General features: G+C 32.2%; 1 protein-coding gene across 1 annotated transcript in view; it reads left to right on the top strand.

The window, feature by feature from the left end:
• The window catches only part of DPYD (dihydropyrimidine dehydrogenase), an 802,527-nt gene that overhangs the window by 227,082 nt on the left and 548,979 nt on the right, over window positions 1–26,466 (top strand). Inside the window, exons 6-7 of the mRNA XM_055340016.1 lie at window positions 11,345–11,541; window positions 18,441–18,522. Of these exons, the coding sequence (XP_055195991.1) occupies window positions 11,345–11,541; window positions 18,441–18,522 (279 nt within the window). The remainder of the gene's footprint in view (window positions 1–11,344; window positions 11,542–18,440; window positions 18,523–26,466) is intronic.

The raw sequence follows: 26,466 nt of genomic DNA, 5'->3' as shown, positions 1-26,466 counted from the left end.
TTGGCCTTATTATTCTGGAGAAATACATACTGGGCATACTTTCCAGGCATCTTTAAATGCTTGAATTATTCCCTTGTGATATTGATTAACCTATTTGTTTTCATTATTAACCTGTTTTGGCACTTAAATCTTCTGCTTAGAAAAACATTTATCTTACAAAATTAATCAGTGGAGCACAGCTTAAGTTTGTTTTAAATAAAAGGATCTTTCTCATCTAAAGAGCTTAATTGTCTTCAGTTAAATTTTTGTTGCATCATAAAACATTGGAAATTATACTCCAAGAAAATCTACTAGGAAACATTCCTTTGATCTTGTAAACAAGTAGACATAATATAGTATTAATATATGAATTACTTGTAATTTGAAGTTACATTTATTTGAAGACTGATCTTGTTTTACAAAAGTTTTAATGAAAAATGTGCTTTATTACTGTTAATTTGTTAACATTCTTAAATTTTATAGATTTGTTTTAATTGAATTTCAGGACAAAATTAATTATGCTGTTTAATCAATAGTATAAATTGCTTTTTTCCACTCATACTATCTATGGATTAGTGGTCTTAAAAAAATCACAAGATTTGTTATTATAAATATGGTTTAGCATTAACTTTATTAGATATATTACTTTCTTTTATAAAATGACAATTTTCAATGTATAAATCATTCATTCACATCTCTTAGGTTTATAAAGTACTTAGATATATGTCAACACCCATCTAAACATTTATGTAGATATTTACTTGACTTCCTGGCCAATTTTTTTTTCTTTTTTCTTTCTTTTTTTTTTTCTGGCTAATTTTTAAAAGACATTCTAGGGGCTCAATCCCACAAACCTGAGCCATAATCATAACCTGAGATCATAAGCTGAGCCAAAATCAAGAGTCAAATGTTTAACCAACTGGGCCACCCAGGTACCCGGAACACTACTGTTTTAAACATAAAGGGCCACTTACTTGTTCAGGTCCTGAGGAAGTTGACAAGTGTAGCTGACATATCTCAAAGTTTGGACTTGATGCAATTATGTCAGAGGTTAAAAAAACAATTGTGTGAACTCTCACATGTTTCCTGAGTCCCATAATGTGATGAAACCTGCTTGGAGCAGATCTTGAGAGGGTGACTAAATTTTCAGGAATTTCGTGAATTGGTTAAATAAACCATTATGAAAAATAAAAAATTATATAATCTTATAAATCATATTAAACACAAATGTAACAAATACTAAAACCCCATTTCTTCATAATTATTTCATTTTTATCTTCAAAGTGCTCTTGAGATTGTGTCTATTATATCGTATGTCGTAAATTCTAATTTCTACAATGATGGAAATGTTCTATAATACATTAGTCATTAGTTACATATAGTCATTGAGCACCTGGAAAATGTTGTTGAGGCACTAAATTTTTATTTTTGTTTAATTATAATGAATTTAAATATAAATTTGAATAGCCACATATGGCTAGTGGCTAAAAGTTCTACCTCATGAGGTTTGAATCTAGGTGAATTAGTAAGTAGCTTTTGCTGTGTGGCCAGGCAATTTTCTAAGTGCTTTATATGAATTAACTTGTTTAATCCTCATAGTAACCCTATGAGATAGATATTAGTAACCCCACTTTACATTTTGAGGAGGGGATATATAAGTTAAGGGACTTGTTCAATATCATGCACCATGAGAATGATGGACATTGGGTCTCAACTCCAAGCAGTCTAATTTTAAAATCAGACCTCTAAAAACAAACTACTGATCCTTGTGATAAAATTCACAAATTTTTTTTCGAATATTCACTTCATTAGAATTTACTAAGGTTGGGCAGCCCAGGTGGCTCAGTGATTTAGCGCGACCTTCCGCCCAGGGTTTGATCCTGGAGACCCAGGATCGAGTCCCATGTCAGGCTCCCTGCATGGAGCCTGCTTCTCCCTCTGCCTGTGTCTCTGCTTCTCTCTCTTTGTGTCTCTCATGAATAAATAAATAAAATCTTTATTTAAAAAAGAAGAATTTATGAAGGTTGATGCAACCTGCTGTAAAGACAAGGGAGAAAATCCAGTGCAATAAAGTTACTTACAAAAGAACAAAACAAAGCAAAACAGACCAAAGAATAATATTCATTCATAGATTAGTAATATATTGAGCAAGGTCGTGTATTGAGTATGTATTAACAAACTCATGAGCTGCAGAGCTTGGGGTCACCCATTTCAGAGGCTAATCATAGTACATGTCTTTGATATTATATGAATTGAAGAGTATGCTTACTTTTATTCCCTCAAATCCCTGAGAACCTTCAACTCTATTCACACTAGTAGAGGTTCAAAAGATATATTTATTTAGTTCAATATTTGACAGTTTTTTAAAAGAACACTTAAAGCTTCATTGAAAAATAATTTAAACTATCCTTAGACGAAAATTTATATGTATTGTATATTATTGAATAATTGCTACTTTATTTGCATACCATTGAGTAGAATTTGTCAGATATGTTCAGTGTCACAAAACTAAACTATCTCTTGCTTCTGGGTAAGACAAGAAAGACATTTCAAAAATCCTATTCTGTTTGATTGTCACAGTTTAACCTCAAATTATAAACTTTTCGACCTTCAAAGTCCTAAGTGATCACATTAAAATTTTCTGTTGTTCAAGATATCAGCAATAAAAGATTCTTTTAAGAAAACTTATGTTTTCTGCTTCTCAAATTTGCTAAAATGCAATTTTAATTTAAAAATGATAGAAAATGTTTTGTTATTATTTTTAAGTTTTGATTTCAATTTGTTAGTGTACCCTATTATATTAGTTTCAGGTGTACAATATAGTGATTCAACACTTCCAAACAACACCCAGTGCTTTTCACAAGTGCACTCCTTAATTCCCATCACCTATTTATTTTTATTTATTTATTTATTTTTAAATTTTTATTTATTTATGATAGTCACACACAGAGAGAGAGAGAGAGGCAGAGACACAGGCAGAGGGAGAAGCGGGCTCCATGCACCAGGAGCCCGATGTGGGACTCGATCCCGGGTCTCCAGGATCGCGCCCTGGGCCAAAGGCAGGCGCTAAACCGCTGCGCCTCCCAGGGATCCCCCCATCAACTATTTAAATCGTCCCCCACCTACTTCCCCTCTGACAACCCTCAGTTTATTCTCTATAATTAAGAGGCTGTTCCTTGGTTTGTCTCTTTCCCTCTCTTATTTTTTTTCCTTTGATTGTTTTGCTTCTTAAATTCTACATATGAGTGAAATCATATGGCATTTATCTTTCTCTTATTTCGCTAAGCATTATGCTCTCTAGTTTCATCCATGTCATTGCAAATGGCAGGAGTTCTTTCTTTATTATGGCTGAATAGTGTCCCATTACATATATATGTGTGTGTGTGTGTGTGTATATATATATATATATGCACAAGTGTATATATATACATATAAATACACATACATACACATATTTTTTCATACATATATTTTTTTACCACATCCTTTTTATCCATTCATCAATTGATGGATACAGGGGCTGGTTCCATATCTTGACTATTATAAATAATGCTGCTATAAACATCGGAGTTCATATATGCCTTTGAATTAGTTTCCTTGTATTCATTGAGTATATATCCAGTAGTGTGATTGCTTGATCCTAAGGTACTTCTTTTTTACCTTTTTGAGGACCCTCCATATTGTTTTCTACAGTAGCTGCACCAGTTTGCAAGCTACCAATATGGGCAAGTGTTTCTTTTTCTCCATATCTTTACCAGCACTTGTTGATTCTTGTGTTGCTGAGTTTAGCCATTGTGACAGGTGTAAGATGAGAGCTCCTTGTAGTTTTGATTTGCATTTCCCTGATGATATTTGATGATGAGCTTTCCATGTGTCTGTTTGCCCTCTGAATGTCTTTAGAGAAATGTCTATTCATGTCTTCTGCCCATTATTTATTTATTTTGGGGGGAGTGTTGAGTTTTAGAAAATCATTATAGATTTTGGTTACTAATCCTTTATCAAATATGTCATTTGCAAATGTCTTCTCCCATTCCAGAGGTTGCCTTTTAGTTTTATTGATTGTTTCCTTTCTTAAATCCATCTGTTCCAGTGTGTCATATGAATCAAAGGATTTTGATGTAATCTCAAGTTTATTTTTGCTTTAGTTTTCCTTGCCTTCAGAGACATATCTAGAAAGAAGTTGCTATGGACAATGTCAAAGAAGTTCAGGTCTCATGTTTAGGTCTTGACCATTTTGAATTTATTTTTGTGTATGGTGTAAGAAACTGGTCCAGTTTCATTTTTTTCACATGTTGCTGTCCAGTTCTCCTAACACCATTTGTTGAAAGACACTTTTTTCCCATTGGATATTCTTTCCTGTTTTGTCAAAGATTTATTGACTATGTAATTGTGGGTTCATTTCTGGGTTTTCAATACTGTTATGTTGATCTGTGTATCTATTTTTATGCCAATAATATACTGTTTTGATTACTGTAGCTTTGCAATGTAACTCACAGTCTGGAAATGTGAAGCCTCCATATCTCCTTTTCTTTTTTGAGATTACTTTCTCTCTTTTGGGTCTTCTGTGGTTCCATACATATTATAGGATTGTTTGTTTTAGGTCTATGAAAAATGCTGGTGGTATTTTGATAGGAATTGCATGAAATGTGTAGATTGCTTTGAGCAGTATAGACATTTTAACCATATTTCTTCTTCTAATCCATAAGCATGGAATATTTTTCCATTTCTCTGTGTTGTCTTCAGTTTCTATTATCAATGTTTTATAGTTTTTAGAATAGAGGTCTTTTAGAAAATCTTTGGTTAGGTTTATTCCTAGATATCTTAAAATGGGTTTGATTCCTTGGTTTCTCTTTCTGCTGCTTTATTATTAGTGTAAAGAAATGCAACACATTTCTGTACACTGATTTCATTTCCTGGACATCCTCTTCTTGTTCCTGACAAGAAAGTCTCACCTTTTCCCCATTGAGGATGATGTTATCTGTGAGTTTTTCATATATGGCCTTTTAATGCTATGTTCCCTCTAATCTACTTTGCTGAGGGTTTTTATCATGAATGAATGTTGTGCTTTTCTTTGTCTTTTGAAATGATGATATGGTTCCTATCCTTTCTCTTCTTGTTGTATATATCACATTGATTGATTTGCAAATACTGAAACACCCTTATATCCTGGGATCAAATCCTACTTGATTATGGTGATTAATGTATTGTTGAGTTCATTTTGCTAGTATTTTGCCGAGAATTTTTGCATCTATTTTCACCAGGGATATTGGTCTGTAGTCGTATCTTTATCTGGTTTTGGTATCAGGGTAATGCAGGCCTCATAGAATGAATTTGGAACTTTTCCATTGTCTTCTATGTATTGAAATAGCTAGAAGAATATGAATGTATTCTTTAAATGTTTGGTAGAGTTTGCCTATAAAGCCATTTGGTCCTGGACTTTTGTTTATTGGGAGTTTTTTTGATTACTGACTCATTTGCTAGTTTCAGTCTGTTCAAATTTCTGTTGCTTCTTGGTTCAGTTTTGGTAGTTTATGTCTTTCTAGGAATTTATCCATTTCTTCTAGTTGTCCAATTTGTTGGAATGTAGTTTTTCATAATATTCTCTTATGATCATCTGTATTTCTGTGGTTTTAGTTGTTATTTCTCCTCTCATTTGTAATTTTATTTGACTATGCTCTATTTTTTTCTTAATAAGTCTGGCTAGAAGTTTATCAATTTTATTGATTTTTCCTAGAACCAGGTCCTGGTTTCATTGATCTGTTCTAGTTTGTTTTTAGTTTCTATATCATTTATCTATGCACTGATATTTATTATTTCCTTCCTTCTGCAGGTTTGAGGTTTTGTTCCTTGTTATCTTCCTGGCTCCTTTATGTACAGGTTAGGTTGTTTATTTGATATTTTCCTTGCTTCTTGAAGTATGCCTGTATTGCTATAAACTTCCCTCTTAGAAAAGCTTTAGATTCATTCCAGAGGTTTTGAACCATTGTTTTCATTTTCATTTGTTTCCATGTATATTTTTAATTTCTTCTTTTATTTCCTAGTTGACCCATTCTTTGCTTACTGGCATATTATTTAATTTCCATATGTTTGTAATCTTTCCTGATTTTTTTCTTGGGGTTGACTTCAAGTTTCATAGCATTGTGGTTACAAAAGATGCATGGTATGACTTCAATTTTCTTGGATTTGTTGAGACTTCTTTTGTGTCCTAATATGTGATCTCTTTTGGAGAATGTTCCATTTGCCCTTGAAAAGAATGTATATTCTGCTGTATTAGGATGGGATATTCTGAATATGTCTGTTAAATCCATCTGTTCCAGTGTGTCATTTAAAGCCATTGTTTCTTTGCTGATTTTGTACTTAGTTGATCTAGGCATTAATGTAAGTGAGGTGTTCTTGTTGGATTTTCCCCTGTATTGTTATATAGTGTTCTTTGTCTCTTGTTATAGTCTTTAAGGTTTATTTTATCCAAAATAAGTATCCCTACTCTGGGTTTCTTTTGACATCCATTTGCATGATAGATGTTTCTCCATCCCCTCCCTTACAATCTGCTGGTATTCTTAGGTTTAAAATGAATCTCTTGTAGATAGCATATAGATGGACCTTATTTTTATCCTTTCTTTCACCCTATGTCTTTTGATTGGAGCATTTAGTCCATTAAAGGTAGTAAATGGTAGTAAATTTTAACATAAAGTTCTTAGTTATTCACGAAGTTGTGAGTACTGAACTGTTTATGAAAGATTAGCATTTATTCAGTTCCCTTAAAAATTAGCTAAAAGTCTCCCGGTCATGTTAAAGGTATGTTTTAAATATTGATTTGTGAAAAGTATATGACTTACTTTGTGAAAATATAGCAGACTTCAAATACATTTCTATTAACTATTCAGTAAAATTGTTTAGTAATTTTGAATTGGAATTGCATTTTTTTTCAGCTTGCTAGAAAGCAATGAAAGGTAAAACATGTTGATTCAAAAATAATATGAGAGAAAAATCTATGTTATTTGGATAGCAAAGGAAGGAGCAACAATATATCTGTAATTTGTAAAACCTAAATTTTGGTGAAAATAAATAATCATATTACTAATTTAATGTAAACTCAATATATACAATTAATATATATCAATTAATATATACCTCTTTTGTATTAAAACCACTAGAAATTAAAAGATGAATTCAAATATGATGTCTGCATTTAAAGATCTTATGTTCTAAGGGAGGAAGCCTATCAGTTTCTTATCAGTAAAATGTGATAAAGTATTAAGATAAAAGGAACAAAATGTGTGGGGACATTTGTAGGGGCCATTTAGCTCAGACTACATTATTAGGTCTTATAGTACTTGTTAATATTGTTCTCTAATTTTTAAAAAAGGTTTAGTTATTTATTTGGGAAAGGGAGAGCAGGTAGGAGGGACAAGAGGGAAAAGGAGAGAAAATCTTACACAGACTCCATGGTGAACATGGAACCTAACACAGGGATTGATATCACCACCCTGAGATCACCACCTGAGCCAAAACCAAGACGTGAACACTTAAAACGACTGTGCCATCCAGCCACTGTATAATTTTTAAGTAAGATAATTTGGATATTCCTTGAATAGTTTGAAATGCTTTACTTCATCTGTGTAGTTGGTGATGAATATAGAAGGAATTCAAGAAAAACATCAAGTCCTATCTCCCTGATAACTTACTCCCAAGAAAACACCATTTGCCTAACTTATCTCTAAAATGCTAATAACCTTGTGAGGTAATCTATTAAATATTACATAATTAATTCTTAATATGTATGTATTCATAGGCCACTTGTATTGACAGTCAAGTTTTGATGAGAAGAAAATAGTGAGAAAATATTGATCCTTTTTTCTCACTTTTAGTTCTATTTCTTTTTATAGAATCTGAAATTGTTATTCAGTTAACCTTTAGCTTTAGAGGAAAATCTTAGTGACAGATTGACATTTTTATTATTGTTTAACTTTAGTAATGCATTTTTCCTTAAAGTCTAATTTGTCTGATACTGGTATGCCTACACCAGCTTTCTTTTGTTTAGTATTTGCATAGAATAACTTTCATTTAAAAAAAGATTTATTTATTTAATCATGAGAGACACAGACAGAGAGGGAAGCAGGCTCTGCAGGGAGCCTGGCATGGGACTTGATCCGGGTGTCCAGGATCACGCCCTGGGCTGAAGGTGGTGCTAAATTGCTGAGCCACCTGGGCTGCTCTAGAATAACTTTTTTCAATCTTTATAACTTTTATACTCTTAATCCTTTAATTGTAATTTTAATCCACTTACATGTAATGTAATATTCACATATGTGTAATTTATATTCACTTTCTTACTATTTTTTTCTCCTCTTCTACTCTCCCCTTCCACGCAACTATTGCCTTAATTTTCTCTCATTTCTTTCTTTTGTATTATTAAAGTATCTTTAAAATTCTACTTCCCCCTCAACAACTTAATTGTTAAATATTCTTTCACTATTCTTTTAGTTGATACTGTAGATGTACAACATCCTTAATTGATTAATGCCTAATAAATATTATTATTTTTACCACTTCCTAGACAAAGCTATGATCCAGTGCTCTTTCACTCAGTTTAACCTCTGATACCTTTTATTATGTATTTCAGTTTTCATTTATAGTAAACTATAGTCTGTGTCATTTTCACTTACCCACATATTTATATTTCTCAGTGCCCTTTGTGCCTTCCTGAAGAATTTCCTTTAATACTCTTCATTCTTATCCTTTATTCATATCCTTTATTGTTTCCAACAAACATTCCCTGCAAATGTCTTAATTTGCCTTCATATTTGAAGGATATTTTCCTTCTGAATAGAATTCCAAATGGAAGGTATTTTCATTCACTAATCAAAAAGATACCATTTTATTGTCTTCCGTCAATTCTTTTGAGAGGAAAACTTTTAGCCCTTTGTTGTTGCTTGTTGACAAGGTCTTTTTTTTCTCTTTTTTTTTTTTTTTTGGTTGTTTACAGTGCTGCCTTTTCTTACTTTGGTTCATAGTAATTTTACTGTGATTTGCATGATTTTCTTTATATCTACCTTTTTAAAAGGTTTTAGAACTTCTGCCTTCATGCCTTTCATTAGTTTGGAGAAGTTCTAGGTCTGTTTCTTTTGAAATATCACTATTGTCTCACTTTCTTTTATTTATTTATTTTTAAAGATTTTATTTATTATCATGAGAGACATAGAGAGAGAGAGAGGCAGAGACACAGGCAGAGGGAGAAGCAGGCTCCATGCAGGGAGCCAGATGCGGGACTCCATCACGGGTCTCCAGGATCACACCCTGGGCTGAAGGCGGCGCTAAATCGCTGAGTCACCTGGACTGCCCTCCTCTCCTTTTATGATCCCAGTATGCATGTCCTTTTTTTTTTTTTTTTTGCATGTCCTTTTTTGATCGCCTGTCCCATATGCTGTTAAGTACATGTGTTTAGGTTTTCTTTCCTTTTTTTTTTAATTTCCACTCTTTTCTTCTTGTATTTATTTTATTATTATTATTATTATTATTATTATTATTTTTACAAATTTCAGTTTTCTGGTAAAGTTCATATTCTTATTATTTAATTTTTAACATTAATCCTTGTTATTCTAAAATCTATGTTTGGTAACTACACTTACTGGATTTTATATGCATCTCTATTTTCTTATTTCTTGGCAGTTTTTAGTTCTTAGTTGTTGGCAAGCCTAGACTTTTTTGTTTTGGCCAAAAAAGCAGGCATTGTATATGATAATTTTTAAATGCTATGGTTGACTTATTATTCTCCACAGAATGTCCATTCTATCATTTATTAAATAAATACAGTGTGGACTTAATCACTAGTCACCTTTATTCACAAGGGCTGAGCTGATTCAGTTTGCTTGTCTACTACCTCTGGTTTGTCCCACTTGTAGAGTGTAGCTCTCCAAGAGTTTCAGCTGATTGTTTGATAGAGTTCTTCCTTCTTAGCTAAAACAATTACACTTGTTTTTGTTTCCTCTGAATCATCAAAGTACAGAAAGTTCTTTTCTTTACAGAGATTTTCTGTTTAGATTCCTAGCCTTTTATCCTATGCAGTTTAAAAATTAAGCTCACTTTTCTGCACTTTCTTTTGCTTCTGGTTTCTGATCTCTTAAATTTCCCAAACTCTGTGTCTCTGTAGTCCTAGGAGTTTGTCAAAATCTCTTGCTGTCTCTTCTGAGCTATGATCCTCCACAAGATTCATAGCCTTCCTCCCTCTGATATGAAGTGGTTGATTCTCTTAGGGTAATAGTAACTTTTGAGCTGTCATCACTTCTCTGCTACTCTCTTTCCTCTGAGATCTTGGCCCCTGACTTCAGGTGGCTCTTCAATGCTTCCAAAATATTTTAAAAAGTTATCCTTCAGAAGCTAATCTAGCTGTGATACACACACATACACACATGCAAAATGCAATACTATGCAACCATTAAAAAATGAAATATCGCTGTTTGCAATGACGTGGCTGAAACTAGAGGATATTATGCTAAGTGAAGTAACTCAATCAGAGAAAGACAATTATATCATTTCACTCACGTGGAATTTAGGAAACAAAACAGAGGATCATAGGGAAGAGAAAAAAATAAAACAAGATGAAGTCAGAGAGGGAGACAAACCATGAAACTCTTAATCATAGGAAACAAACTGAGGGTCACTGGAGTGGGGGGATGGTGTAACTGGGTGATGGACATTTAGGAGAGCATGTGATGAAATGAGCAGTGGGTGTTGTATAAGACTGACGAATCACTGACCTCTACCTCTGAAACCAATAATACATTATATATTAATTGAATTTAAATACAATTTTTAAATGAAAAAAAGCTAATCTATCATAATTAGAAGCAGATGTCAATAGATTATTTACTGAATGTTTTCTGTGTGCTGGGTAAGTGCTAACTGCTGGTAGTACAATGGTGACATGATTTTAAAAATGACTAAAACATATAGTTGTAAGTTATATGTGTGTGTTTATAAATGATATATTCTCTGACTCAAGGAGCAAATGTTCTACTGACTAACATGGAAACATGCCACATAGACATTGGTGTTTATGTTGGAGGCATACAACATATACTCTAGGAAGGATTTCAGAGCAGGAGCACTTAACTTGGCCTAGAGGTGGGTGTAAGTAAAGTGAGACACCTATAGGAGGTAATACCCTGAAAAGAGATTCCAAAGATTGAGAAAGAGTCAAGTGTAAGATGTCATCTTCCTGACCTAATATAACTTCTAATTGTAACATATGAATACTGAAAATGCACTTTATTTCCATTTAAAACACTAATGCCTTTGAAACATCAAATTGAGGGTATAAAAGTTAGTTTATAGTTCTTAACCATGGCAATTTATTTCTCCATAGGTATTCAAAGCAATGAATATCACACAAATTCGAAATCCTTCTCTGCCTCCTCCAGAAAAAATGCCTGAAGCCTATTCTGCAAAGATTGCTCTTTTTGGTGCTGGGCCTGCAAGTATAAGTTGTGCTTCCTTTTTGGCTCGATTAGGCTACTCTGATATCACTATCTTTGAAAAACAAGAATATGTTGGTGGTTTAAGGTAATGCCTACTTTTTTTTCTCATGTTTATAGAATAAAAAATGATGGCGTAGAACATTTATGAATATTGTTGGTTCATAATCGTATAGGAACTTCAAGCTCACAGATGGTATTTTAAATGTTCTTTTTCTGAATGCTCAATTTTGATTTCATTATTCACTTTAAATTTATAGTTGGCATTAAGCAATATTTATTTAAAAATTTCCCTGTCTAGTTTTGTGAATTTAAGATAAATCTCAGCAAAATATTTTATGGGTAGAGGAAACAGTCATAAAAAACTCATTTCAAAAAAAAAAAAAACTCATTTCATCCCTGTGAATCTGTCCTTTAATAGAGATATATCTGAAAATTATAGAAATTAGAGATAGGAAAAACCTAGCTCTGTGGAATACAGGGTAATACATTCTGTTGTATACATAGACATGTCCTGCTCACATGTTTTCAGTTTAAAATCTCTTAACTTTTACATTTAATTAAAATTATGTCAGTCTACTAAAATTGTTCCATTTAATGTACATTTATGCAGTTTTATTTCATAAATACCTTACTAATATTTGATATTAATCAGCATCATTATTGTAAAAGAGGATTCAGTTACAGTCTTTAATTCCCAGAAGAGTCATTCACTGAAATGAAAAATATTTACTTTGTATTAGTGATTATCAGATATTCAAACCATATTTAGAAATTGGTTGGAGAGGGGGTGCCTGGATGGCTCATTTGGTTTAACATCCAAGTTGATTTTGACTCAGGTTATGATCTCAGGATTCTGAGATTGAGCCCTACGTCGGGCTCTGTACTCCGCAGGGAGTCTGCTTGAGATTCCCTCTCTCTCTCTGGCCTCCCCCCTGTAGTCTCTAAATAAACATATCTTTAAAAAAAGAAAATGGAGAACTTTGCTTTATTTAAAGTATATAGAATTCTATAATGAACATATATTACATTTGTGATTAGAATGAAATAAAATTTATTTTAAATGGGTAATGGATATTACTTAAAATGTTTGTTGTAAAAATGAAAGAATTTGAGTGGGAAGTTAATAATATTACTCAATTTATTGTTATTTTTTATGAATATATCATCTTACATCAGAAAATTTTAAATTATAAAATACTGTCATTTGGCATATCTGTTGTACTTATAGCATTTACATGTAATGGCTACTAAACTATTCTCAAAGTAAATTTATCATATTTAATCATCACAGGGAATACATTTAACCAGGTTTTGACTAAAAGTTGTGCTTATATGTTCTATATTTTATGAAACCTATAAATATATGTCAGTAATTATAAAATGTCAATATTGGTCAAATGACTATATGCTAAACCCAAGGTAAGCTTGCATTAATATAAAACTATTTGACTTAATCATCAAGCCAAGGTATCATATAATAGGAAAACCTATTAAAGAGGATTTGAAGCATAAACTGAAGAAAAAATAACCTGATTGTCAAGAAATAATTATTTTTTTTCTATACTGATGCTTCACCACTATGAGTTTTAAGGGATTAAACATATTTTATAAAGTTTTTTTATTTATTCCTGGAATGTGAAATACCTAATATATTATTTTGCTGGAATGATTTAGACTATCTTTCTAATGGTGTTTTACCACAGCTTTATTAATTAGGAAAAACATAATCTATTAGCAACATATGTATAAGCATTGTAAATTTTTTTTTCAATTATACACATCAATGAATACGTGAGCTAATTTAAAAAATATGAACCTAATTGTTGTATTACCCTAGTAGTCTAGGAAAAATCTTTTTGCCCCTTAATTGCATTTTCACAAGAAGCCTAAAATGAAACAAGCCCTGTTTGTGAATTATTCTGTGTGGACAATTTTGATAGATTATTCTGGTTGCTGGCGGCATCTCTATCTTTTTGTAACTCACATGCAGAATAGGCATTTCTAAATCATATAAACTAATACTAAACTTGTATATTTTTATGTATTTGCTGAGCATTTTCTAGTGGGACAGATTCGCCTGGTTTAATAACCAAACATTTTTTTAAAATTCTTTTTTGATTTATTTTCTTTCCTTTGCCTTTGAATGTTCCCAGTATCTAGGGACAATATGAAATGTTGAATCAGCCTTGTTTGAACCGTCCCATGGAAGAGGCATTATGTACCACTGTTACAGGATTATAAAAACTGACATTGGAATCTAGCCAGCATTACAACTACAACCTTTTCCTGTTAATTTATTTTCTCACTTACAGATGCCTCTCATTCTCTTGTATCTTCAAAGTGGCTAAAAAAGATTAAATTAGCTTTGTATTTGAAATCAATTGCTTAAAGAGGTGATGTCAAGTTTTATCTTTCCTTCTCCTTTGCATCCAAACAGATTTTTTTATCCCTAGTGAATTAGTATCACAACCACTTTTAAAAAAAAAAATCACTTGAGTTGGTGAAAGATAGCAAGGACTTAATCCCTATTGCATTGAACAGGATTGATTTTTTTGATGCGGCAACAATATTAAAATAACCAGTAGTTTTGCTTTCCTACCACTGTGGCTTCTTTTTTCAGGACATGAGTTTGAAAAGGTTAAAGGGCTTGATATTATGGTAATAGAGAGAAATAAAGATGGTATTAAACTGTAAGTGTGCATGTGTGTGTGTGTGTGTGTGTGTATACTTTTGATTTTGTCTTTTCTTTATAAAAATTAATATACATGAACTATGACATTTTTGTTATGTAAGACAATCAAAGCAATGGTTTCCTTTGCTTTAGTTTTTTCAAACATTTTCACTATGTCTGTTTCATTTCATATTAATTGACAATAAAAAATGGGGTTTAGATGAAATAGTTTTATCAATAGGAAATATTTTAAGAAAATATGTGATGCAACACAGATATAAAGTGTGGTACCTGTACCATAAATAGAAGCAAAGCTCTATTAAAAGTATTAGAATTGTGCTTTGAAAAGTATAGGATTTGGTTTAGGTAAATTCCATTTACTTGAAAGAAACATGAACATAGAAGAAAGTTTTTGTTTTGTTTTGTTTGGAGTTGTTGTTTTTAGGTTATCTGACACTCCACTGACAATACTAAAGGATATGGTTGCCACAAGAAAAATTTCTTTCAATGCTTTTGATTGTTAGAAGAGCACAGAGGAATAGAAGTTTGTTTTCATAAGCACAACAGACCTGGAAAGTAATCTTTACAGTCACATTCTTTCATTCTTTTATCCCCTTTCTCACCATGTAATCTTGCCAGTGATCTCATTTACTCTCATCGTTTCAGTTACCACTTACTTGTGAACTCTTTAAAAATTTATTTAAAGTTTATATTATTTAAAAATCTCTATTAGTTCTAACCTCTCTGTCCTGGTCATACATTCAAATCCTGGACATTTTCTCTTATAAACTTCACCATATTGCTCCTCTTCCTGAATATGCTCTCTCAGTGGATGGCATCCCCAAAACATATGGGAATTCCGTCCACTACTCTTCAGTGTCCTGGCAATTTATATTGTGTGATTGCTTTATAAAATGCCCTTTTACCCCTTCACCTCTATGCCCCTGACATCTCACCACTGTAGTGTAGACTCCATTATGGTTCTCTTTGCTTCCTGATTTGTTTTTTTCAAATTCATTTTTCTTATAGTTTCCAAATGTGATTATATAACTTTTCTCCTTGAAATCTCTCAATAGCTTCCCATAATCTAGGAGACAATGGACCTAGCTTCACACAGAAAGCCATTACCTGATATTACCTACCTTTTCCTTCCCTCCCTCCCTCCCTCCCTCCCTCCTTACCTTACTCACAACCTCCTTCAATATTTATTGATCTCCTATATTCTCAGGCACTAGAGCTCAAATACAGACAAAGCAAAGTGCTTGTTCTCATGGGGCTTACGCTCTAGTGATGGGAGGCAGACAATAAAACAATAAACCAAATATAGAATATGTCAGAGATGACAAATGCATTAGGGTTTTTTGTTGTTTTGTTTTGTTTTTAATGGCAGTTTAGTGGTGTGTACCTAGCACATTTGATGCTTGGAGATTTTTTTTAAACATCTTTATTGTCTAGTCTATGCAAAAAAGTTATTTTCAAAAAGATTCACATGATAATCAGTAATAAAAATTATTTTGATTCATTCCTATAAAACAAAACATTAACAATTGAAATAATTTCAGTTTTAAAGATACAGTTCACACAATGTCCCTACTTTAATTTGAAACACAAAAACTCCTCGTAGTTGCCCAATATTAGAATTGAAGTAATTCATATTGCATCATGTCTATCATTTTATCAATTCCAAATCAACCGTTTCATTAGAACATAAATAGTGAAGGGTGCAGACAAATGCTGCCTATGGGAAGTTGGAACAAGTAATGCTTGTAGCTGAATCAGTATGTGCAAGTGGCTACAGTTTATCTTGAATTTCCAATATTAACTTCCCTGTAAAACTCCATGCCTATTGAAGAATAGTTAATAAAAATGGGACAATTTCAAACTTAAAAACATATTACTAGAATTCTATAGCAATAGTGATTATTTATTTATTTTTGAATATTTTATTTATTTATTTGATGGAGTGTGTGAGAGAGAGAGAAAGCTGCTAACGCACAAGCAGGGGGAGTGTCCAGCAGAAGGAGAGGGAGAAGCAGGCTCCCTGTAGAGAGGGGAGCAGGGGAGCAGGGAGCCCGACTGGAGATTCAATCCCAGGACCTGGGATTGTGATCTGAGCCAAAGGCAGATGCTTAACCAACTGAACCACCCAGGCACTCACAATAGTGATTATTTAGAATTTAGATCTATCAAAGGTATTTTGGAAGGGTGGGGAGACAGAGTTTAGAATATCAGTGACATTGTTGAGAGCAGCTCATGGTGAATATATAAAACAGGTTTATTTTAATCAGTCTTACAACTGTTTTAAATAGTCTAAATCAATACACCTCCTTATGGCCTGTACCTGGGTTTGGAATTATGCTGGTAAGGGAATAAAGATGAAGGAATTTGAAGCTTGAGCAACTTATAAAATGGAATTTTCTGAGGATCCAAAGTGTAGTTTGGGGCATGATAAATCTGAGATACCTATTAGAATTCAAGTGAACATAAAGGTCTGGAATTTAGGTCTGAGGATAAAAATGTGAGATTTATTACATGTAGATGGTATTTAAAGTTCTGTGACAAGGAGGAATTCATCCAGTACTCAGGAAATCTGATGCAGGGCTGTGGTGTTCCTGATAAAGCTTCCGAACACCCCTAACATCCCTTTGCTCCATTGGCCATTCCCTGAGCACAGCATGTACACTTTTTTCCTACTCCCCTTTCTGTTTCTCTTCCTTGGCGTTTTCTTTGTCCTTTCATCCCTACCCTTTTCTCCAGTTAATGGAGAATTAGTCATTTGTCATATTTCACCTACTTGATTATCTCATCCTGTAATAAGCCTCTCCTCCTTTGAAATACTCTTGTTCACATTGTTATTTTGTCACAGTGTACTGTGTGTGTGTGTATACATCCCCCATCTCCCTGTGTGTGTGTATACATGAGTCTGCTGACCTCATCCACTTGTGAGTAAAATATGTCACAATATAACTATCCATAATCACTTCTAATACTGTACAAAGGCCTCTGACTATAGTGCCCAGAGCATTATGATGACTTCAAGGTCAGGTGGCTAGAGTCCACATGTCATCTTGAGATTTTTATCTCCGACTGAGGCCTACATTTACTCTTACATATAATCTTATGTCCTAACCAAATGAAAAATTCCTTAAGTGTAGGGGATTGATTTTATACTGTTTAATACATTGTATTTTCCATAGCACTGAGCATGGTATCTTACAAATTGTTTTATGTATGAAAAGATTAAATTCTTAAGTCACCAAAGAATGAAAAATCTGCATGTGCACTTTCAAAGACTTGTCAGTGATGGGAGCCATTAGGTTCATCTTCAACAATTATTTATTTATTTTACAAATGTGTAGTACCTGAATATATCTCTTTCATTGCATGTACTACATTCTATTGTAATTATTATTTGTGTAACTTTCCCCACCAGAATGAGAATATATTGAAAGTGGGAATTTGGTAAAATTCACCATGAAGTCACTGCAGCTAATGCTGCGTCTGGCACTTTATAAATGCTTATTGAATAAGTAGATAACTGAATAAATGAATTACTATATGTTCCTGACATACATATCCTTTTTATTGCTACAAAACATTGAAGAGTTACTTGCCCTTAACTTTGATACTCTATAAACCTTTATATTGTTGAAATGGTTATATTTTAGGACTCATTTTTTTAAGTGCAAATAGCGAGCACTGATATTAAATAGGATTACTTTTTAATGAATGTATCCTTTTGGGACACCTACTGCTTTAATAGAAGAAGATTGGTTTACTATAAAAAATGTTCTGTAGATCAGATGGAGCCAATCTCATAATGTCCTAAACAGCATGGTAATACAAAGTTAAGATTTGAATTTGAACAAGCTCGTGGTGTATTTGTGGAATTTATATGTATGTGTGTATGTGGATTTATGTATATTAAACACTAAAAATAGTTTCAGCTAACTTTTGTGTTTTTAAGATTTTATTTTCTTAGGAATTCATAGATTATTAGTAGATAAATCAACTAAATACTTTAATAAACTTAAAAGTATTGGATTTACTTTTGACCAATTGTCTATTATTTGTTTCCATTGTTTATACTTATTTTCACATCATTTGCTACTGTTTCTACTGTTGTTCATATAATATTTTGTTATGTATGTAAAATTTGGATATTCTCACACTCATGTGATACAAAAATACTCTTAGAAAAGGTTCTTTTTCTTTTAATAGTGATCAATATAGATATGTTGCTATTTTTTAAAGATTAATAATTTTTCAACAAATGCTTTTTTTTTTCTTTTCTTTTCTTTTTTCCCCCTCAGTATTTCTGAAATCCCTCAGTTCAGGCTACCATATGACGCGGTGAATTTTGAGATTGAGCTTATGAAGGACCTTGGTGTAAAGGTAAATGAAAAACTTAACACATGTGTATTGCTCAAAGAGAAAGGAGTAAGCTCTACACTAAAGATTAACAGCAAAATGTCACACATTTTAGGAAAGAACAATTAAAAGCTACACCAGGCAGAAGCCGAAAGATGCTTCTCCTTGCTTAGGGCATTTGTCTGTCTACTGTCTGAATGCCACTAGCCTGGAAAAGGGCAATCAATAGTTCTCATCTGGCACGCCTGCATGTGATTAATTGTCTGTAAGAAACAAATTCCTAAATTGCTTTAGGGGTTCACTGCAGCTAATAGAAGGATTTGGCTTCTTTAATCACATTTTTTTTCATGCAAGTTGTGTGCATTCCGAAACATTTGTATTTCACAATTTGGACCATATTTTCTTGCAGAGGTTTATTTTATTTATTATATGTATCATGTCTGTAGTGTTAATGTGATAATCCTTTCTTAACATAAGCAGCAAATCAGTGGGGTAGGAAGCAACAGCTTTGTCTTTTTCCTTGTTTTGTGAAATAAATGTTGTTCTTTTAAAGATGGCCAAAAGTTAACATTTATGTTTTCAGAATTTGTCTGTACATATCCCTATTCCTTTCTATTAATTAGGAGTATTATACTCTGGTTCTTCACTGGAACATATTGCTATTTTTGTTTCAAAAATGTTAATTATATATAGTAGATATACACAGTATATTAATAAAGTACTGTGATTTACATAATACATTCTATAAGTGCATGCACAAGACATTTTGAAAAGTGATTAACAAACTCGTGGCTCTTTGCATTTAGAAATCAAAACTAAAATAATAAAAAGGGGAAACACTCAAAACAGTATTTTGTGCTTTTATACTTCTCATTACATTTTATTTGGCAGTGGTTGGGATGAAACATTTACACATAATCACTAAACAAATAATTTTATAGCAAATAAGTACATAGAACAGATGTGCACAACTTCATGAAAGCTTGGTGTTGAAAAATAATGTTCAAAATAGATCATTTAAGGGTGATTTTTTGCTTTTTAAAAATATATTCTTTTAAATGTCTTTCATTTTGAATACTAGTTCCTATTAAATCTCATTAAGTAAGGAAAAGAATATTTATTGGGACTTCAAACTAATATATTGGGTGTAAACTAATATGCTGGGTGTTAGAACCAATTGAAGATGAATCAGTGATATGTAAGGTGTTAGAACCAATTGAAGATGAATCAGAAATTAATTTAAACCACTTCTAAATTATTCTGATAAGTAATTGCAAAATTACATTCAATTTTTGAGTACCAGATATATTGCATAAATTAGGGTATACCCATTATTCTCATTAGAAAACCCATCAAGGACATAGGAGTGAATGTACTGAGTGCCAGAAAAATATACATTTTAGCTGTAGTCATGTAACTTTCTAATTTTATAGTCAGATAATTTTGACAAAATCAATTAATATCCTTAGATTTGGTTCAAAGGTAAAAGTGTGTACTACCAAAAAAAAAAAAAAAAGAAAAAGAAAAAAAGAAGAAGTGTGAGTGTGTGCTACCATTTGTGTAAAATATAAACTTATCTGCTTATATATGCAGAGAATATCTCTGGAAAGAAGAGAATCTGATAGCATAAGATTGCTTTAGGAAAGATATAGGAATAATTGACTACCATTTTGTGCATTTGATTTTTAAACCTTGTGAATTGATTGTATTATCAAGAAAAAATTAGAACCTGAATTAAAGAGGAGGTCAATACTATCTTTTTAAGATAGTTAAAACCTCTCAGGTTGTTTTTAAGATAAAAAGAGATATTTATTAAAACTTAGTAAGAAATAAATTGTACGTATAATTCTAGGGAGAGACAGCAAGGAGATTTTTTTTTCAGCTTTGAGGAATTGTGTCTAATGACAGGATACTTACAGCTATTACAATTTATAAACTTTAGACCTAAAGGGATACATTTTTTTAAAAACGTGTGCATTTATTCCCTCCTTTATCTCCTCACCAAATTCTTCTTAAAGTCCCTTCTGTTTGTACTTCTCAACTAACATTTTATATTTTAAAGTCTACAATAATTTCCTGGCACTGATGTGAATTTTGCTCTAGATTCATACTCTTTGACTCCTGTGCAGCATATGACACATTCTTAATGTATGTATATGTGTATGTGTTTATATGTGACTGTCTGTATATATGTATTTTTGGCTCTCATGATCTTCTAATATTATCTTGGTTATTCAATTTTTCTTTTTTCTTTCTAATAGGTTTGTTTCATTTATTCAACAGATAATTATTGAGAATTTACTTTTGCCAATTAGTAGTATAAGGACTCTTCTAAAACTATCCTTTCTTTTTTAAAAAATAATATTTACCTTTCTTTTTTTTAAGATTGTATTTATTTATTTGAGACAGAGAAAGAGCGAGTAAGGTAGGGTGCAGGGTTAGAGAAAGAGGGAGAAACAGACTCTCAGCCAAGCAGGAAGCCTGATATGGGGGTCAATCTCAGGACCCTGGGGTCATGAACCAATGGCAGACACTTAACTGACTGAGCCACCCTGGCTCCCTTAAAACCACCCTTTCAAACTACAGTCCTATGTTCTTTAAAAAAAAAAAAATATTGAGGCACCTAGATGGCTCAATGGTTGAGTGTATGTCTGCCTTGGGCTCAGGGCATGATCTTGGGGTCAGAGATGGAGTCTTGCATTGGTCTCCCTGGGACGAGCCTGTTTCTCCCTCTGCCTATGTCTCTGCCTCTCATGAATAAAAACATTGTAAAAAGTCTTTAAAAAATATGTATTTATCTTAGAGAGAGAGAGAGAGAGAAAGAGAGTGAGAAAGTTCAAAGGAGGATAAGGGGAGAGGGTGAGGGAAAGAATCCCAAGCAGACTCCCCACTGAGCATAGAGCCTGACATTTGGCTCATCCCCACAACTCTGAGATCATGACCTGAGCCCAAACCAAGCTTTGGATGCTTAACTGACTGAGGCATCCAGGAGCCCCAAACTCTAGTCCTATATTTTTAGTAGTTTTAGTAGTTTAATGAACATATCTGTCATCCAAATAACATAAACTCATCATACCCAAAACGAAGTTTAATTCATCTTTACTCCCAACTATATTCTTAGTTAAATTTCCTGTTGAATAATTTGAATTTATTTCATATCTAATGGCTTGATAGATTGTGTCTTCTTAATTTTAAATTATAAATTTTTATATTTTTCCAGTCAGGTGGTGTCACAATAAAATAATGATACTTTGCTCTCTATTTGTACATTTTTTTCCCACTATTTCATTGGCTGGAATCTCTAGCATGTTATAAAAGAATGTTAGTACATGGCATCTTTTTGTCTTTGAGATAACATTTTAATCATATTGAACATGCTTTTTATTTTTTCTAGAATTAGAATATTGGATTTTTATTTTTTATTTTAGTGGGGAAAGGGTATTAAATTTTTTAAAAGACATTTTAAAAAACTTATGTTTGGTTAATATACTGAATTATCTAAACTTTTGCATTCTGGAATATATCCATGTTTGCATTGTTTTATTATGTCTCTACATATACATTTGCTCTGTTAGTCTTTAAAGATTTCCTTTTTATGCATTTATTTATGTAATTGATATTAAAACTGGAAATTTAGCAGGGGATAGTCAAATACTGTTGCTATCCTTGCAGAGTAGATCCTTTCAAATCTACTGAAAGCCTGTTTTTGTTTGGCTTTATTTGTGTTTGATATCTTTGTGAGGTTTTGGTAATAGAATTATGGTAGCCTTATAAAAATAAATTTCCCAGCATTTCATTATTTTCTTGTTGGTAAGAATATTGCCTTGAGACTTACCTATTTTACTAAATTCGAAAATTTTGTCATTCTTACCTCAAAGCCTTTTTATGAGATGGAACTTTGACCTTTTATAAAAATTTGTCTTAAAGTTTATTTATTTAAAGTAATCTCTGCCCCAAATGTGGGCTTGAACTCACGACCCCAAGATCAAGAGCCACATGCTCCAGCAATCGAGCCAGCCAGGTGCCCCTGACTTATTTTTTATTTTTTTTAATGCTTATTAGTCTTTTCAACTGTTTCATTCTCATGTCAATGTGGCCAATATATATTTTCCTAGAAAAAATTTGTTTCACTGAGACTTTCGGATTAGTGAGCATTGATTTAATCATGATATCCACTATATAATAAAATATCTCATCTATGCCTCTGATTAAATTTGCTTTTTCATATTCTAAATTTATTTTCTTAAGTTTTTTTCTTGAGAAGAGTGTGTCGTAGTTTCTTTAGTTAGTGTATTCTTTAAAAGAACCTGCTCTCTGTTTTATGTTTTCTTATTCTAATTGCTGACTTTATCTTTATTAACTCTTTCCTCCTGTTATCCTTATACTTATCTATTATGTTTTTTTAGTGTTTGGAGTTGTATGCTGACTTCACTTTTCTAGGTTGAAAATGAAACCATTTTAAATTATTAATTTCTTTTTAAATAAACCCTTGCCAGTGTCTATATATTCTCATTAGTATTGTTGTTCTTTTTCTTTTTAACAAATTATTTTTTGAGAGAGAGAGGACACAACCAGGGGCAGTGGAAAGGGAGAGGGAAAAACAGACTCCCTACTAAGCAAGGAGCCTAACTCAGGGCCTGATCCCAGGACCCCAGGATCATGACCAGAGCCTAAGGCAGATGCTTAACCAAATGAGGCCACCCAGGTGCCCCATTGTTATTTTTCTTGAATAATTATAGTTTTGTTTTGTTTTGTTCTTTTCCTTTTACACAGAATTGTTTAGGGTAATAATTGCATTTGCTCATGTATCCTTGTGATAGAATTAAAATTTTTGTTTTTTATTTTACTTATCAGCAGAGTATACAGTTTTTTTAGAATATACAATTTTTAATTTTCAAGTATACTTAATTGATTTCACTTCAAAGGATCTAGTGTAATAAAATTGTATATTTTTAGCAGAAATAGTATCTTAGCTATTATATATTTTATTAAATCTTTATTTTATAATAAAAAATTAATATAGGCCACTGCAAATTTTTTTAACCCAAGTAGACTTTAACAGAGTATCTATCATATGATATTTGTGTCAGATGATGTCACTAACTTTTAGATTATTCTTTTTGTTTTGCAATTCAGAAACTAGGTGGATATAAATATTTTTGTCTCAATCTTTACAGTATTTCTAATGGCTTCATTATTAAAAGCTAAAAATGTAAATCTGCATAAACATCTTGTATTTTTTCTAAATACTTTTATATTTGGCATTTCTCAAAATATTTTGGTAGATATTAATTAAACTTAATTTGTAATTACTAGGCATGTCTTCTGCTTCATAATTTCAGTGAAAATACCTAACTCAGATCTTGTTCTTGATCACCTCATCTTGTTTTTTATTATTTTTATTTGAAACATCTCTATTATTACAGGATGTTATTGGAAAACTAATACAAAATCATATCATAACACTACTAGGTGGAGAGATATGTGTATATCAATAGCTGCCAAAATAATTTTTACATCTAAAGCCAAATATTATTTTTAAAATTCTTCCATTTGATCTCCTATCATAGAGATTCTGGAAATATTTTATCTATTTAGCCAAATATTCTATAAAAATGTGACGAGCATGTACATTGTTATTTTTTAATAATGGATGTCATATATTTTATTTGAAGAAAGAGTTATACTCCAAAAAAGTTGTAAATCTTTGTCTACATTACAAATATTATTATATATATGAAGACATATTAAGGATGTGTAAAGAAAATTTCAAGAGTCCCAAAGAGGATATTAGATGGAACTTTGGCTCAGAGCTTACTCTATTTATCCCTTATACGAGAGTAATAATCATTCTTATACTGAGCTTTAAATGGAGTGAATGTACTCTCAATTTAGCTAAGAAGCTTGAGTACTCTGTCCTATATTACTAAAACCACTGGAGGAAGGTGCAATATTTGCCGTATTCCATGTTTAGGAAAATAAAGATGAAAAATATTACATATATAGAAGTACAGAGGATTAAGGAAAGGAACAAAAACACTAACAAAATGCTTACCATATGATATTTTTCTAGCATCATATCTATTTAACAAATAATATTAGTATTTCATAGTATGTCAGCCAGAGGAATGTTTTCAATATTTGTAGTTGTCTTATGATAGTAGTTTTAGTTATGTGTTACACATCTCAGCTCAATTTCCCAAGGCATAACAAACAAAATTTTAACTTTTTGTCCAGGGTCTTTCTCCTTGTTCTATCTGACTGAGAGTTAGTTATTTATTAGATGACAAATGTTTGGGAGTCTGAGGTTTTTAGAAAGGGGAAGTTTTGCTGGGTTCCCCAGCACAGAACAGAGAAGAGTCCCCATGCCTGTCACTCAACTGAGTTTTGTTATTATTGCTCTGTCTCATTTCCATCGTGGAGCTACTGTCCAATGATGGCTATTATCCCTCTTTCTCACAATGTCTATCCATAGTATTGTAAAACCTTCCTGATCCTAGTCTCAGTATATTAACAACAAGAGTCAAGATACTTGTCTTTTCAGTTTTAAATACACTAAAGTATAATTCAACTTTTTTTGTTCTTCTCCACTTGCATACTATTGCTTACTAGTAATAGTAATGGGATGTACTAGTAATAGTACACTATTGCTTACTAATAATAGTAATGGGAAATGGGATGTAGAAATAAGAACTATTTATGCATCTTTCATGTACATTATAAACTCAGACATGTTCACTCTACTAGAGTAGAAAGATTGGGATGTCTTTATTTTCATTTGATAGATCACATAAATTGCCACTACTAAATTAAACCGCGTGTGCACGCACACACATACACACACTACCTCTGGAAAGACGGAGGTTTTTCCTAATCCTTTTTGTTGAGGCAGTGGATAAACTAAACCTAAAGTCAGGTATTGTGAGGATCACTTCCACGAGTTAACCCATTGGCAGTGCATTCCACTGCTCAACTTTGGAAATTGCATTTTTATTCTGATTACTAAAACTGTATTTAGAATGTTTGGACCTATAATTTTATTTTATGTCTAGCCTTTATTATATATTGATATTGAGATAATATGTTTCATAAAATAAATAGACGTTTCTTTATGATGCAAAATAGCTTCATAAAAGAAAATATATTCCCTTAAATTAGCATATATTGAAATTCAGAAACCCCAGTATTACATATATTTGGTTGTACTTAATTCTTCTAATACGAATACACAGTATTAGATACTATAAAGCATCTTTAATGGTACATGTTTACTTGATGTTTTCACTTGTTCTATGGTGTTTGATATGTTCCAGAGTTCTGAATGTTAGTTATTAATCTCATCTTGTTTGTTCTCTGCTTATGAACTTTCAGTATTCTATCCCCCAATATAAAAATAGAAATTAGCATTTTAGGAGAGCAAATGGCCCTTTATGATACAATCTCAGACACCTTCTTCTTCTACTTTCTCTTTCTATTTGCTTTACCCTTTATATTCCAGAAATACTACATTTTCAGTAGGTCTTCACATGTAATATGTTGTTCTCTGCCTTTGAAAACGGAGCCAGTTCTGCCCTTCATTCTCCTTTTACCTCAGAAACATAAGAGCATAGCTATTACTCATGTTCAGTCTGAAGTTAGACTGTATATTGCAATTTTGACAAAGGTTGTCTAAGCCTCTTGTTCCTTAATATCAGCATCTGTAAAATGAGGATACCAATACCACTTTATAGGGTTAATTGCGAGGATTAAGTGAGTCCATATATATAGTATTTAGAAGAGAGTTTTGCACTTAGTTAAATACTCTGTACAGATTATTTTCAAATATTGTTTCATGGGTAAAATTTCATCTTCCTCACTTTAGAGCCTTTTGTTTTTAAGAACATGTTATCTTCAGAACCTGAAGAAGCCTACCAGGTGCTGTGCTTGCTTCTCTTTAGTGGTAAATGAGAACAGAATTGCAGCAAAATA

The sequence above is a fragment of the Nyctereutes procyonoides genome, unplaced genomic scaffold (assembly GCF_905146905.1).
Source record: "Nyctereutes procyonoides isolate TBG_1078 unplaced genomic scaffold, NYPRO_anot_genome, whole genome shotgun sequence".
NCBI classification, from domain to species: domain Eukaryota; kingdom Metazoa; phylum Chordata; class Mammalia; order Carnivora; family Canidae; genus Nyctereutes; species Nyctereutes procyonoides.
Note: the sequence above shows the minus strand (reverse complement) of the source record. Positions and strands in the feature narration are given on the sequence as shown.